This window comes from Heloderma suspectum, chromosome 1 (genome assembly GCF_057233095.1).
Source record: "Heloderma suspectum isolate Gila_16-S chromosome 1, 16-S_ref, whole genome shotgun sequence".
Lineage (NCBI taxonomy): Eukaryota > Metazoa > Chordata > Lepidosauria > Squamata > Helodermatidae > Heloderma > Heloderma suspectum.
This window is the reverse complement of record NC_139458.1, coordinates 435,899,362-435,915,715: the sequence shown is the minus strand read 5'-3', so window position 1 is coordinate 435,915,715 and position 16,354 is coordinate 435,899,362. Positions and strand designations below refer to the sequence as shown.

The 16,354-nt window shown below is 48.9% G+C and overlaps 1 protein-coding gene across 1 annotated transcript in view; it reads right to left on the bottom strand.

Moving 5' to 3' along the window:
• Window positions 1–15,268, bottom strand: part of LOC146360351 (uncharacterized) — a 28,954-nt gene extending 13,686 nt beyond the window's left edge. The window contains exons 1-2 of the mRNA XM_084824312.1: window positions 15,152–15,268; window positions 14,847–15,003 (exon numbers count right to left, since the gene is read on the bottom strand). Of these exons, the coding sequence (XP_084680438.1) occupies window positions 14,847–15,003; window positions 15,152–15,268 (274 nt within the window). The remainder of the gene's footprint in view (window positions 1–14,846; window positions 15,004–15,151) is intronic.
• Window positions 15,269–16,354: the final 1,086 nt, after the last annotated feature.

Below are 16,354 nucleotides of genomic sequence, written 5' to 3'. Positions count from 1 at the left end.
AGCATTGGCTATGCTGGCTGGGACGGATGGGAGTTGTAGGCCAAAACATCTAGAGGGCCACAAGCTGCCCACCCAACAAGGCCCAGGCTCCAAGACTGTCTAGCTGTACTGCAGTAGACAGGCAAAAAAAATAAATTAAAAATGGCAAAGAAAGGGGCTAAAACACCCTTCCTGCAGGGCAGTGGTTTTCAGTTGTTTTCTAGACAACTCCTGGTGTGCTTTGGAAGCTGATCGGGGTTCTTGGCAGACAAGCTTCCCTGAAGGAAAGGCTGCACAACCAGCTAGGATTCTGCAGGCGCCGTCATAGTTGAGTTTCTGTTGCTTGCTCAAAACATTTCTTTTCATGCCAGCTTTCTTTGATCTGTGACCCAGCCTGTATGCTTACTGTTGTTTTCTTTAGACCTGGTTTTAGTGTTGCCTTATCTGTATCGCATTATAATATGGGATTTGCTGTATGGAACTGTTGGGATGCATATGTGCAGTGCTCTCAGTTGCATGGGGCCTGTGCAGGAGAACCTCCCAGTGGATTATGCCACATGGGCCAGATCTGTGTGTCTCCCACTCTCTGCCACACTTAATGATGCCACAGTTGACTGCCTAGGGTGGCCACCTCACCACAAAGTAAAACCAATTCAGCTGGTGTGTGTGGGGATCTGTCTGTCTGTCTGTCTGTCTGTTTGATTTATTAGCTGCCCATCTGGCCAGCCAGCTACCTGGCCACTCTAGGTGGTGCACTATACAAATAACAGCACAAAATACAACTCAACTGAACAAAACAACACTGTTCTAAAAAACCCTAACCCACCCCAAATGCCCGCCTGAACAGCCAGGTTTTCAAAGCCCGGCGGAAGCTCATCAAAGAGGGGGCATGGCAAAGGTCACTAGGGAGGGAATTCCACAGAGTGGGGGCCACCATGGAAAAGGTCCTTTCCCTAGTCCTCACCAGCCTAGCTGTCCTGGCTGATGGAACAGACAGAAGGCTTTCCAAGGCCCATCTCGTTGTGCGGCATCCCTGGTGTTGCTGGAGGCGCAAATTAAGATAGTCTGGGCTACAACCGCAGAGGGTTTTAAAGGTCAATATCAACACCTTGAATTGGGCCCAGAAAACAACTGGCAACCAGTGCAACTCCTTCAGCACTGGAGTGATGTGATCTTACCGACGGCTGCCTTTAATCAGGCGGGCTGCCGCGTTCTGCACCAGCTGCAGCTTCCGAACCGTCTTCAAGGGTAACCCCACATAGAGCACATTACAGTAATCTAGGCGAGAGGAGACCAGGGCATGAACTACTGATGGGAGCAGATGGTGAGGGAGTTGATACAGCGTCACCCAGCATACAGCCAACACCTGAGCCTCCATGGACAGCTGGGAGTCTAAAATGGCCCCCAGACTGCGGACCTGGTTCTTCAGGGGTAGCCACACCCCATTAAACACCAGGTCAGCATCATCCAACCTCCCCTTGTCTCCCACAAAAAGTACTTCGGTTTTGTCGGGGTTCAGTTTCAGCTTATTCCTTCCTATATTATGTTCCAGCCTCTTTAGCTTTTAACCTGCGTATATTCTGATCCAATTAGATAACCAAAGACTTTGCTCGCATTGGATGTGCTTTGTTGGCTCCTTAGCTCCTTTTCTGTTTTCAGGCATTGAGATTTTCTTTATTTAGTTGTGTCAGGACAGCAAGGGCTTGTGCGTGTCTCACACCAGGGGATTATCCCACCAGACGGCCAGTGACACATTGGCTTTCCTTGGGGGTCTCTAGCTTCCTCAGGGAGGCACACAAAACTGTCCTCTTTACCTGTGCAAAAAAGGAAGCAGCTGATCTTCCTAAAATAATAGGTGGATGCTTTAAAAAATCCAGATATGTTCCCATGCTTCTTTTGGGGAACTGATTTTACAAGCTACTTTTGGAAAGGATGAAAAGAGCCACCCCAAATCCTTACAAGAGCCACCCCAAATCCTTACCTGGATGCCAGCTGTAATCTTTGATTTAAAAGATCCAAGGTATGGATCTGAAATTATGGCTTCAGTTCTGTGAGATTCTGTTTCTAACTCCCCCCCCCCCCAAGTTACTTGGGGGTAAGCGCCGCTTAATTTTTTGCAGACTTTTCTCTGCATAGCTCTGGGCTATAAATCTCTTTGCATCTTGAGCTTAGCGCATATAACCCAAGGCCTGCCATTTCATACACTGTAGCAGGCGAGTTTTGTTTTGAGTTACTGGCGACATATTATAGGACAATTATGTCTTTCTCTCCAGCAAAGGAGATCGTTACCTTGTGGTGGTGCTGAAGCTTGAGCACCTCAATGATGTCATGAGCTAAACTGTGAAGGGACACCGAAGACGGGAAGGTCATGGCAGAGAGGTCAGACTAAATACGATCCCTGGGGAAGGAAACGGCAACCCACCCCAGTATTCTTGCCATGAAAACTAAATGGATCAGTACAACCAGAGATATGTCGGTATACCATCGGAAGATGGGACTCCCATGTCGGACGATGGTCAAAATGCTACTGGGGAGGAACAGAGGATAAGTTCAACTAGCCCCAGATGTGATGACGCAGCTAGCTCAAAGCCGAAAGGACGGCCAGCAGCCGATGGTGCTGGTGATGAACGACGAATCCGATGTTCTAAAGATCAACACACCATAGGAACCTGGAATGTCAGATCTATGAGCCAGGGCAAATTAGATGTGGTTATTGGGGAGATGTCAAGATTAATCTTAAGATTAATAAAAATATAGACATTTTGGGTGTCAGTGAACTGAAATGGACTGGAATGGGCCACTTCACATCAAATGACCACCAGATCTACTACTGTAGACAAGAGGACCACAGAAGAAATGGAGTAGCCTTCATAATTAATAATAAAGTGGCTAAAGCGGTGCTTGGATACAATCCAAAAAATGACAGAATGATCTCAGTTCGAATTCAGGGCAAGCCATTTAACATCACAGTGATCCAAATATATGCCCCAACCACAGATGCTGAAGAAGCAGAAGTAGAACAGTTCTATGAAGATCTGTAGCACCTACTGGATAGTATGCCAAAAAAAGATGTTATTTTCATTACAGGAGACTGGAATGCTAAGGTGGGTAGTCAAACAACACCTGGAATTACAGGCAAGCATGGTCTGGGAGAACAAAATGAAGCAGGACATAGGCTGACAGAATTTTGCCAAGACAACTCACTGTGCATAACAAACACTCTCTTCCAACAACCTAAGAGACAACTTTATACATGAACTTCACCAGACGGTCGACACCGAAATCAGATTGACTACATCCTTTGTAGCCAAAGGTGGCAGACATCTATGCAGTCGGTAAAAACAAGACCTGGAGCTGACTGTAGTTCAGATCACGAACTTCTTATTGCACAATTTAGACTAAAGAGAATAGGGAAGACCCACAGATCAGTTAGATATGAGCTCACTAATATTCCTCATGAATATGCAGTGGAGGTGAAGAATAGATTTAAGGGACTAGATTTAGTAGATAGGGTCCCGGAAGAAATATGGACAGAAGTTCGCAACATTGTTCAGGAGGCGGCAACAAACAACATCCCAAAGAAAAAGAAAACCAAGAAGGCAAGATGGCTGTCTGCTGAGACACTGGAAGCAGCCCAAGAAAGAAGGAAAGCAAAAGGCAACAGTGATAGGGGGAGATATGCTCAATTCAATGCGAAATTCCAGAGGTTAGCCAGAAAAGATAAGGAATTATTTTTAAACAAGCAATGTGCGGAAGCGGAAGAAGATAATAGAATAGGAAGGACAAGAGACCTCTTCCAGAAAATTAGAAACATCGGAGGTAAATCCCAGGCAAAAATGGGTATGATCAAAAACAAAGATGGCAAGGACCTAGCAGAAGCAGAAGAGATCAAGAAAAGGTGGCAAGAATATATGGAAGATATATTCCATATATAGGAAGGAATATATAGGAAGGATAATAATATCGGGGATAGATTTGATGGTGTGGTCAGTGAGCTAGAGCCAGATATCCTGAAGACTGAGGTTGAATGGGCCTTAAGAAGCATTGCTAATAACAAGGCAGCAGGAGACGACGGTATCCCAGCTGAACTGTTTAAAATCTTGCAAGATGATGCTGTCAAGGTGATGCATGCCATATGCCAGCAAATTTGGAAAACACAAGAATGGCCAACAGATTGGAAAAGATCAACTTATATCGCCATACCAAAAAAGGGAAGCACCAAAGAATGTTCAAACTATCGAACAGTGGCACTTATTTCACATGCCAGTAAGGTCATGCTCAAGATCTTGCAAGGTAGACTCCAGCAATTCATGGAACGAGAACTGCCAGATGTACAAGCTGGGTTTAGAAAAGGCACAGGAACTAGAGACCAAATTGCCAATATCCGCTGGATAATGGAGAAAGCTAGGGAGTTTCAGAAAAACATCTCTTTCTGTTTTATTGACTATTCTAAAGCCTTTGACTGTGTGGATCATCACAAATTGTGGCAAGTTCTTGGTGGTATGGGGATACCAAGTCATCTTGTCTGCCTCCTGAGGAATCTGTATAACGACCAAGTAGCAACGGTAAGAACAGACCACGGAACAACGGCCTGGTTTAAGATTGGGAAAGGAGTATGGCAGGGTTGTATACTCTCACCCTACCTATTCAACCTGTACGCAGAACACATCATGCGACGTGCTGGCCTTGATGAAGCCAAGGCTGGAGTTAAAATCGCTGGAAGAAACATTAACAATCTCTGATATGCAGATGATACCACTTTGATGGCTGAAAGCGAGGAGCTCAGGAACCTCATGACGAAGGTGAAAGAAGAAAGTGCAAAAGCTGGGTTGCAGTTCAACCTCAAAAAAACCAAGATTATGGCAACCAGCTTGATTGAGAACTGGCAAATAGAGGGAGAAAACGTGGAGGCAGTGACAGACTTTGTCTTTCTAGGCGCAAAGATTACTGCAGACGCTGACTGCAGCCAGGAAATCAGAAGACATTTACTTCTTGGGAGGAGAGCAATGACAAATCTTGATGAAATAGTGAAGAGCAGAGACATCACACTGACAACAAAGGTCCGCATAGTTGAAGCAATGGTATTCCCCGTAGTAACCTGTGGCTGCAAGAGCTGGACCATAAGGAAGGCTGAGCAAACGAAGATAGATGCTTTTGAACTGTGGTGCTGGAGGAAAATTCTGAGAGTGCCTTGGACTGCAAGATCAAACCAGTCCATACTCCAGGAAATAAAGCCAGACTGCTCACTTGAGGGAATGATATTAAAGGCAAAACTGAAGTACTTTGGCCACATCATGAAAAGACAGGAGACCCTGGAGAAGATGCTGATGCTAGGGAAAGTGGAAGGCCAAAGGAAGAGGGGCCGGCCAAGGGCAAGATGGATGGATGATATTCTGGAGTGACGGACTTGACCTTGGGGGTGCTGGGGGTGGCGACAGCCGACAGGAAGCTCTGGCGTGGGCTGGTGCATGAAGTCACGAAGAGTCGGAAGCGACTGACCAAATAAACAACAAAAATGTCTTTTTAGTGTATCTGTATCACAAGAGCAAAACAACCTCCTTGCTTTCTGCAGTCCAGGGCAAGCTACTGTAGAGTGAATGACCAGGGCGTTGTCTCCATGGGCGATTTGCTGTGAGCTGGCTGCGTTTGGAGGTCATCCAGGGCACGTGCAGGCTGCCATCCTGCAGCCACCCTGGAGTTTTTCACAGGAAAACCTGATTTCCTGAGATTGCTTAAAGTCCGATTCTTTTCCTTAAGTCGGGTTCTCCATGCTATCATTCCTGTGTGCTCCAACCCCCGCATTTACTTTGGGTATGCTAGCCCTGCCCAGGGATGTGCCTTTCACCATGACCTAAGTCAAGGGGTGTTTCCTGTCCCTGTCTTTCCTAGCACAAACATAGGTGTGTCTACTCAGAAGTAACTCCCATTGTGGTCAATGAGGCTTGTTCCCGAAACACGCACTCCCGAAGTTACTGAGATTCCCATGAATCGAAATAACGCATTTAGGAGCCTTAAAGCTATGTTGAAGCTGCATGTCTTTGATGTCTGCTTCCTTGCTTCTCAGAAGTAATTCGCAGCTTCGCTCCTTCGGAACATCGGGAGCTTCAGGGGAGCGAGAAGGCTGCAGCTGTGTTTCCGTTTGCTTAGCTGTAAGGAAGGATGGGGGGGAGCCTCTCGCATTGGAGGGCGGGGGAAGCCTCTCGCATTGGTTGATCAGCCCCTGCCAGTCTGATGACATTCACCCCAACCGCCACACCCCACCTGGAAGTACATTACTGTGAAGGGACTTAGAATGGTATGGTGCACTCGCTTGTGAACCCCTGCATGGACCAAAGCCAATTCCCTGAAAAATCCGGGTAATCTTCCATTTGCTTCTCCTCCCATTGTTGTGGAATCCTCCTCAGCGCATACAGCAGATAGAGAAGAACCACCAGCGATGTGAAATGAGTGGTGGGTGAAATGGCAGACTGTGGATTGCATGGAGCCTTAATGCTCAGGCATGCACATTAACATTCATGTGTGCTAGAGAGGAGGTGTATCTACCCCCTTTCAAACTGAGATTTAAGTTCTAGAAACTCAGGGGCAGGAGCTGAATCTTAAAGAATGACAGCTCTGGCCACTCACACTCCCAAGATTTTTAACAAGGTATCCCTCCAAAGTCTTGAGGAGAGGCACTTTTTTCTGTCCAGCTAACATCTGAATCATGTTTGGCGGGACCTGGAGGAAGGGCCTTCTTGGTGGGTACTCCAGCCTCTGCCCATCCAGCCCCATCTCTGGTGACTTTCCAGCTGCCAGGCAGACATTTTTATTCAGAATAGACTTCAGTCTTGTAAGCTGATGGTTGTGGCCACTGTAAATGTTGCAATTTGGTCAACTGATTGTTTTTTAAAATTGGTTTTATTGATGTTTTACTGATTTATTTTTTTACATTTTCACTGTAATTCTGTGTTTTGCATTGCATTTCCCGTTAGCTGCCATAAGTGCCATTTGGTGGGAAGTTGGGATACAAATGTAAGAAACAAATATTCTGGCAGTTATCCTTTGTAAAAAGATAAGGATGACCCGAGCAGTCATGAATGACCCTATTTTCACTTGCATAGTTCTTTATGACAAATTCTTGGGGAATAACAGTCCAATCCTCTACATGTTTACTCAGAAGAAAGCCCATTGAGTTTAATGGGACTTACTCCTGGGTAAATGAGAACAAAGTTGCAGCCTAAGGCAGGGTATTAGACCAAGGTCCTTCCCATATGTCCCTGTTAGCTCTGATCCTTTAACCAAAAAACCTACAAAAAATGGAAGCCACCAGGATTTGAATCTAAGGCCATCTGCATACACAGCAGAGCTCTACCACTGAACGACAGGTCTTTCCCTAAGTGTCAAAGACCTAGCAGACCACGAAAAGATGACTTACACTTCTTTTAAATTGCATTTTAGTGGCTCTGAGCCAGCTGCTAAATGTGGTCAGAACAGAACTGCAATTCACACCTCAGTGCTCCATGGATGTATTTTGTGAGTCTTTGATTATATCTTCTTAATTTGTCTAGCATTAACTTGCAATCCACTTTGCACAGCCAGAGAAGCAATCCACTCCTCTTTGCCCAGGTTTATAGGATTGCCAAGTCTTGAGGTTTGACACAGCCAGCTCCATGGGTCCCTCCCTCGGGGAGCCCCCCTCCTCACCGCCATGGCCCCCAGCTGCTCTTGTGCCCCCTCCTCGTTCTCACTGGGGCTCCCACTTGCCTACTTGCCAGGCCGAGAGCCAGGAAGTAAGGAGGCCGTGGCATCTGCTGCTCCTCCTTCTCATCATCACCGTTGTCTCGCCTACAGCAAGGGGCACAGGGACAAGCAGGTTGCAGGGGGGAGGACAAACAACTCCAGGGGGCTCTTGTCCGGGGGCTCCTGCTGGGGTGTGGGCCCTGGCAGAACCTGACTACCCCTACCCTTGATGCCGGTCCTGGGGTTGACCCAAAGTTCTGGGTTTAATCCTCAGCAGGGGAAGGAGGTCAGGAGCCAGGAGCCTTTTGTACAGGGCCACGTGCCTTAGTTAGAATGCAATACAATAGTCTGTGTCAGGTGCCTCGGAAGAGTTTTCAGAAACTGCAGCTGGGGCAGGATGCTCTAGCCAGAGTGCTGACAGCAGTGCGTCATGCAGAGCAGGCCATGCTGGTATTATTGGTTCTGCCTTGGCTTTCAGTTTGTTTCCAGGCCCAAATTAAGGTGCAGTTCATCACCTTTAAAGCCCTCAAAGGCTTGGGGCCGAGGAACTGAAGCAGCAGCAGGAACGGAATTAGGAATTTCCTAATGACTCTGCCCATCCACTGAGATCCTAGGGGGCGATTCTGTTCTACATCCCTCTGTCCTCTGAAGCACAGCTGGTGAGTACTCAGGACAGGGCCTGGTTAGTTGTAGCACCCAGACCTGAGAACTTGGTCCCTTGAGAAACTTGCCTAGCCCCTTCCATATTAACCTTTTAGAAGTTCAGTGAGGGCTGTCTTATTCCAACAAGCCTTTAGTGTTGCATGATTTGCTCCTGCTGACTAGACTGGATGCACATATATGCATTTGCACATACACATACATGTGCGTGCACTGACACAGTATTCCGCTGGGAAACAGGGTGTGCAGAGATGACTCTTGTATGCTTTGCGTGGTGGCAATGGTACTGCTGGGAGGGAGAATTGGGGGCAGAACACGGGGGCACAGGTTGCTCACCGCTGCTCTTGTGCATGGATGATGATGTTTAGCCTATGTGATACTGCAGGTGGGAAGTTATGGTTTGCTTAAGGCCACCCAGTGAGTTGGTCCCAGCAGTGGGATTTGAAGATGTCATGTGATCCACACATTGATGGCTGAAGATGTCAGTTTCTTAATTGGCCCTGCTGTTGTCAGTAGTATAACACAGAAATGTAGCAGGTGAGCTTTTCCTGGCATGGAGGAGACTTAATCTGCATCATTTCTACATGTGGTGCTTCTGTTAAAGGCACAGGTGGATGGTTGATAAGAAAGTTGGCAGCTCTTAAGAAGGGGTCTCTTGGTGGTTGTTAGCTAAGGTTGCAAAAATGCAGGCTCAGTTTTTAGAGGCAGGTTCCCTTTGTGTTTACCAGATGCTGGGAATTAACAGGTGATACAAAATGCCAGTGTTCGTGTGCCCTTGTGTTTCTGGATCACTGCCTTGTTGTGGCGAAGGGGCTTGCGTAACTCAGTGAAGCCATAAGCTATGCCATGCAGGGCCACCCAAGACGGACAGGTCATGGTGGAGAGTTCTGACAAAATGTGGTCCACTGGAGAAGGAAATGGCAACCCACTCCAGTATTCCTGCCAAGAAAACCCCATGGAATGTATCACAAGGCTAAAAGAGATGACACCGGAAGATGAGCCCCTCAGGTCGGAAGGTGTCCAATATACTACTGGGGAAGAGCAGAGGGTATTTCCAAGTAGCGCTAGAAAGAGTGAAGCGGCTGGGCCAAAGCCGAAAGGACACTCAGCTGTGGATGTGTCTGGTGGTGAAAAGAAAATCCAATGCTGTAAAGAACAATTTTGTTTAGGAACCTGGAATGTCAGATCAATGAATCAAGGTAAGTTGGAGGAGGTCAAACATGAGATGGCAAGATTGAACATCGACATCTTGGGAATCAGCGAACTCAAATGGACAGGCATGGGCGAATTTAATTCAGGTGACCATCATATCTACTATTGTGGGCAAGAATCCCTTAGAAGAAATGGAGTAGCACTCATAGTCAACAAAAGGGTGGGAAAAGCAGTACTGGGGTACAATCTCAAAAATGATAGAATGATCTCAGTACGAATCCAAGGCAAACCATTCAGCATCACAGTAATTCAAGTCTATGCCCCAACCACTGAGGACAAAGAAGCTGAGGTTGATCGGTTCTATGAAGACCTACAACACCTTCTAGAACTAACATCAGAAAAAGATGTCCTCTTCATCATAGGGGATTGGAATGCTAAAGTAGGAAGTCAAGAAATCACTGGGATAACAGGCAAGCATGGCCTTGGTGTACAAAATGAAGCAGGACAAAGGCTAATAGAGTTTTGCCAAGAGAACATGCTGATCATAGCAAACACTCTTTTCCAACAGCACAAGAGACGACTCTACACATGGACATCACCAGATGGTCAATATCGAAATCAGATTGATTATGTCCTTTGCAGCCAAAGATGGAGAAGCTCTATACAGTCAGTCAAAACAAGACCTGGAGCTGACTGTGGCTCAGATCATGAGCTTCTTGTTGCAAAATTTCGGCTTAAATTGAAGAACGTAGGGAAAACCACTAAACCATTCAGGTATGACCTAAACCATATCCCTTATGAATACACAGTGGAGGTGAGGAATAGATTTCAGGGATTAGACCTGATAGACAGAGTGCCTGAGGAACTATGGACGGAGGTCCGTAACATTGTTCAGGAGGCAGCAACGAAATCCATCCCCAAGAAAAAGAAATGCAAGAAAGCCAAGTGGCTGTCTGATGAGGCTTTACAAGTAGCTGAGGAAAGAAGGGAAGCGAAAAGCAAGGGAGAAAGGGGAAGATATATCCAACTGAATGCAGAGTTCCACAGAATAGCAAGGAGAGACAAGAAGGCCTTCTTAAATGAACAATGCAAAGAAATCGAGGAAAACAACAGAATGGGAAAGACTAGAGATCTCTTCAAGAAAATCGGAGATCTCAAGGGAACGTTTTGTGCAAAGACGGGCATGGTAAAGGACAAAGAAGGCAGGGACCTAACAGAAGCAGATGAGATTAAGAAGAGGTGGCAAGAATACACAGAAGAACTATACAGGAAAGATCTGAATGTCCCTGATAGCCATGATAGTGCGGTCACTGAACTTGAGCCGGACATCCTCGAGAGTGAAGTCAAGTGGGCCTTAGGAAGCATTACTAACAACAAAGCTAGCGGAGATGACAGTATTCCAGCTGAGCTATTTAAAATCCTAAAAGATGATGCTGTTAAAGTGCTGCACTCAATATGCCAACAAATTTGGAACACTCAGCAATGGCTGCAAGACTGGAAAAGGTCAGTTTACATTCCGATTCCAAAGAAGGGCAATGCCAAAGAGTGTTCAAACTACTGCACAATTGCGCTCATTTCACATGCCAGCAAGGTGATGCTCAAAATCCTACAAGCTAGGCTTCAGCAGTATGCGAACCGAGAACTACCGGAAGTACAAGCTGGGTTTCGAAGAGGCAGAGGAACTAGAGATCAAATCGCCAACGTTCGCTGTATCATGGAGAAAGCAAGAGAATTCCAGAAAAACGTCTATTTCTGCTTCATTGACTACGCTAAAGCCTTTGATTGTGTGGATCACAACAAACTGTGGCAAATTCTGAAAGTGATGGGAGTACCAGACCACCTTACCTGTCTCCTGAGAAACCTGTACGAGGGTCAAGAAGCAACAGTAAGAACCAGACATGGAACAACCGATTGGTTCAAAATTGGGAAAGGAGTACGACAAGGCTGCATATTGTCGCCCTGCTTATTTAACTTATATGCGGAGTACATCATGAGAAATGCCGGGTTGGATGAATCAGAGGTCGGAATTAAGATTGCCGGGAGAATTATCAACAACCTCCGATATGCAGACGATACCACCCTAATGGCAGAAAGCGAAGAGGATCTCAAGAGCCTCTTGTTGAGGGTGAAAGAGGAGAGTGCCAAAGCTGGTTTGAAACTCAACATTAAAAAAACGAAGATCATGGCATCTGGCCCCATCACTTCCTGGCATAAAGAAGGGGAAGAAATGGAAGCAGTGACAGATTTTACTTTCTTGGGCTCCAAGATCACCACAGACAGTGACTGTAGCCATGAAATTAAAAGATGCTTGCTCCTGGGGAGGAAAGCTATGGCCAACCTAGACAGCATAGTCAGAAGCAGAGACATCACCTTGCCGACAAAGGTCCGTCTAATCAAAGCTATGGTTTTCCTAGTAGTAATGTATGGCTGTGAGAGCTGGACTATAAGGAAGGCTGAGCGCCGAAGAATTGATGCTTTCGAACTGTGGTGCTGGAGAAGACTCTTACGAGTCCCCTGGACTGCAAGGAGGTCAAATCCGTCCATCCTAAAGGAAATCAACCGAGTGCTCATTGGAAGGCCAGATACTGAAGCTGAAATATTTTGGCCACCGAATGCGAAGAGAAAACTCTCTGGAAAAGACCCTGATGCTGGGAAAGACTGAAGGCAAAAGGAGAAGGGGATGGCAGAGGATGAGATGGCTAGATAGCATCACCGATGCAATGAATATGGACTTGAGCACGCTCCGGGAGAGAGCGCAGGACAGGAAGGCCTGGCGTGCTATGGTCCATGGGGTCACGAAGAGTCGGACACGACTGAACGACTGAACAACAACAACAACTGTGGGTAGAAGCTAGATGGAACATTGCCGCGTCTTTAACAGCATTGTGGGCAAGACCTAGGGCTGCATACCTCTGAGTTTGTGCAGAGTTTTACTTGACAACGTGGACTCTGGTCCACAAAAAAAACTTGGGATGCAAAGGCTTTTCATGAATGATAAAGACAATGGAACACATTGCTCTACTGTTCTAAAACTGATTTTGAAGCTGCTGTATCTCAAGAGTTACTAGAAAATATTGCAGTCTCCCGAGGATGGAGTCTTTTCTACATGAGGGTCTTAACCCACAGCTTTAATGAGGCTTCTGCTCCCAGATACTTTGTCGGATTAAGATCGGCTCTGGCTCCTTTACGGTTTCTATATGTTTCATTATACAGCCACTGTGGGGTGCTGTGGTACAGCAGAATTGTGCAATGACATGGGACTGCTATGGTGTTATAGAGGCCACGCAGAAAAAATACCACACTTTCCTCAATAGGAAAAAAACCCCGTGATAATGGTCACAAAACTGGCAGCTCAGAGTGCCTTTTACCAGCTTCAGCTGGTTCGCCAAGTATCGTCTCTCCTGGACAGGAATAGCTTGGCCACAGTGGTACAGGCGCAGTAACTTCAATACTAGATTACTCCAATGCACTCTATATGGGGCTGCCCTTAAGGCTGCTCGGGAAGCTGGAGCTAGTGCAGAGCGCAGCAGCTCGGCTGTTGTCGGGAGCTGCCACTTTTCAGCATGCAACATCTTCGCTGAGAGAACTGCCCTGGCTGCCCATTCACTACCGGGCCAGGTTTAAGGTCTTGGTACTAGTGTATAAAGCCCTAAACAATTTGGGACCAGGATACCTGCGAGAACGCCTTCTCCCTTACCAACCTGCCCAGTCACTGAGGTCATTGGAGGGCTTTCTCCTGGTGGTTCCACATGGACCTATGCCCCGACTGGAGTCCACCCAGAGAAGAGCCTTCAGTGTGGTGGCCCCCTTTCTTTGGAACTCCTTGCCTCTGGAGGTCAGGCAGTCACCAACACGGTGTTGTTTCTGTGTTTCAGTGATAAAAGCATTGTTCCAGGAGGCATCCCTTGTGGCACAGGTGGTCTTCTCAAACGCCTCTGCAGTCTCCGCAATGCTTGGTGGGGCTCTGAGCTTGGTTCCCAGAAATCGTGTTCCCCGCCGCCTCGTGGCATGGTTCTTCCCCGTCTCCATGCTCGCAACTGCAGCGTGGAGTGGGTGATAAAGGGGGCGTCCCGGGGCGAGGAGGGGACCGTGGAAGCATTGTTATGATGCTTCCTATGTGCTGTGTGGCCTCCCTCTCCGCTCCGAAGCCCCCAGCTAGACAGCGAAAATGCAGGGCGGCCAGAGCACGGAGGAGAAGATCCCCTCTGCCCTCTGCCCGCCCTGCATTGGATAGTCAGCTTCCCCCGAGTTCAGTGGTGGCCGACTATCCCCGTAGGGTTGCGCCCTCATTCTTTTTGGCTAAAGCCCGGCAAGCCTTGCTGCCCGTGCTGCGGCAGGCGACCGCGGCGACCCCGCCGCTCAGGTCCCTGAAGCAGGAGTCTGAACAGGCCAAGCGCGGGCGGGCAGGGCGCTCTGCCCCAAGCCACGGCCCTCCCTCTCTCTATGGCTCTTCTTCCCCAGGACTCATTCTCCAGCTTCTCTCGGCCAAGCGGGCCGGGCAGCCGGGAAGGGCCCTCTGCCCGAAGAGGCTCCGGGACGCTGCTGGCGGCGGGCGCGGGCAGCGCGGCTGGGTCTCCGCGTTCCAGCGGCCCGGGCGCGCTTGGCCTCGCCGCGCCGCCGGCTGGCGTGGGCGGCCCGGCCGCGGCGCCTCCCGCCTCCCGCGCAGCCGCCGGCTTCCGCCCGGGGCGCCGCGGCGGGCCGCTGGCGTGCGCTCCGCGTGCGCTCGGCGGCGTCGGAGCGCGGTGCGGGCGCGCCTGCCCCCTTCCTGGGCGGGCCGCGCACGGCGGCTGCGGCGGGGAGGGCGGCTGCTGGCCGCCGCGCGGGGCTGGCCGCGCACCGGGGCGCCGGCGCGCCCGCCGAGCGCCCGTCTTCCGGGAGCGGCGTGGGAGACGGGAGCGAGGGCCGCCGCCGCCGCAGCCCAAGTAAACGACGCGGCGGGCGCGTGCCGCCCTGAGTGCGGGCCGGCCCGCGTGGCTTCCCGGCCGCGCCCCGGCGCCGCGGCGCTGCCCGCCAGCGTGGGGAGCGGAGCGGAGCGGAGCGCAGCGCAGCGGCGGACCAGCGCCTCCCTGCGGCGGCGGCCGCCCTGGCGCGCCTCTGCCGGAGCCGAGGCCGCGCGAGCTCCCCGCGCTGCCGGGCGGCCCCTTGGGGTCCCGCGCGCTGATAGGGCGCCTCACGCGCTGGGCCGCGCGCGCCTTTGGCCCCGGTGGAGAAGGCGAAACCGCGGAGCGGCCCTGCCGGGGATGGTGTGCCGCCGATTCGAGCGGCGCGCGAAGCGGTCCCCGAGCGCGCGGGGACGCGGTTGCGAGCTTCACGGCTGCCGCTCTGACCTTGCTTACTCAGAAGTAACGCCGGAAGGAGCCGCTTCACCCCGAGGCAGACCGTTGCTCTGCCCGGCCCCACGCGCTCCAGCCGGAGCGACAGCGATTTCTTCTGAACCCGCCGTCGCCGCTTCGCCTTGCGAAATCTCTCGGCAAGCGATGTCGGGAATCGAACCTGGGGTGTCTTACGTGCCAAGAACTTGTTTTACCGCAGGATTACCGCCTTTCCCCATCGACCCCTGGCGTGTGAGTCAGTTTAGGGCTGCAGACTTCGATATGTACCCTCAGAAATGCCGGGTGTAATATCTAGGGTGGTGTCCTACTTTTCCGGACAGAAGCCGCTTGTTGAACCTCTGCTCCGATTCCGTGTGGCTTCCTGGTCTTGGCAATAGGAGTTGCGGCGAAGTAGTTTTGTTTACAAGCATGTGTTGATGCCGCATTGCTCACACCTTTGTATCTGAGGGTGGGGGGATTCACATGTTTGGCTGTGAGCGTATTATTTGACAGCGGGAAAATCTCATGTTTATTTCATTTATTTTCTGCTGCTCCCTTGTGGAGCTCAGGATGGGCTTATCCCATTTTTACTTAAGCGACGCTGTCCGGCGTTTTCGTTAGAATCACCTCAGTTTCTGGACCGCGCTGGCCTTCTCGGGGGACTCATCCGCATGATCTTAGGTTTCTGGAGTCAATGTTGTGGTGTGCGAAAGCCATGCACTGCAGCGGGGCTCAAGCTGCAGAGGCACTATGACTGTGACCTGTTAAAGGCTATCTAGAAAGCTTCAAGGCTGAGCAGATATTTGAATCCACTTCTTCCTTGTGGATTGCACACTCCCTAGGGTGTGTTGCTGGGGCGTGGGCATCTCATATTCAGTGTGTAGTATTCTCCATCAAAATTTTATTATTTTATAGGTTTTATTGTGGTTGTATTGTTATATTGTAAATATAACATATAATATTATATTATATATTATATTATATATAATATAATATATAATATTGTTATATTATATTTTAAATTGTTTTATTGTGTGTTGCTTGGATTTAATTTTTGTGAACCGCCCAGAGAGCTTCGGCTACTGGGCGGTATAGAAATAAATAAATAAATAAATAAAATTCTCATTACTTAGTTGTCTGAAGTACCCAAGAGGGATATATTGGTGGCAGCGTGTCCCCCCCCCCCAACTATTCCTCCTGCAATCATCCACACAGTTCAGTAGAGACAAATATTTTATTGATTGATTTAATTATTTGTTAGCAGTGGCTCTTCCGTCATGGCTTTCACAGCAGCATGCAAAATAACGTAAAAATACAGTAGATGCAATAAAATGTACACACAGAACAGAAATGTTTTGCCCAAACAAATACATTTTATTGAATTTCTCCCCCTCTCAACTCTCCTTTCACCCTCAAATTAGAGCAGGAAATTAATGAGGAAGCCTTGATAAAAGAAATAGGAACCTAGGAAGCCAGGTTACTGTGAGTCAGACCATGGTTTCATCTTGTCCAGTATTGTTGACACTGGTTGG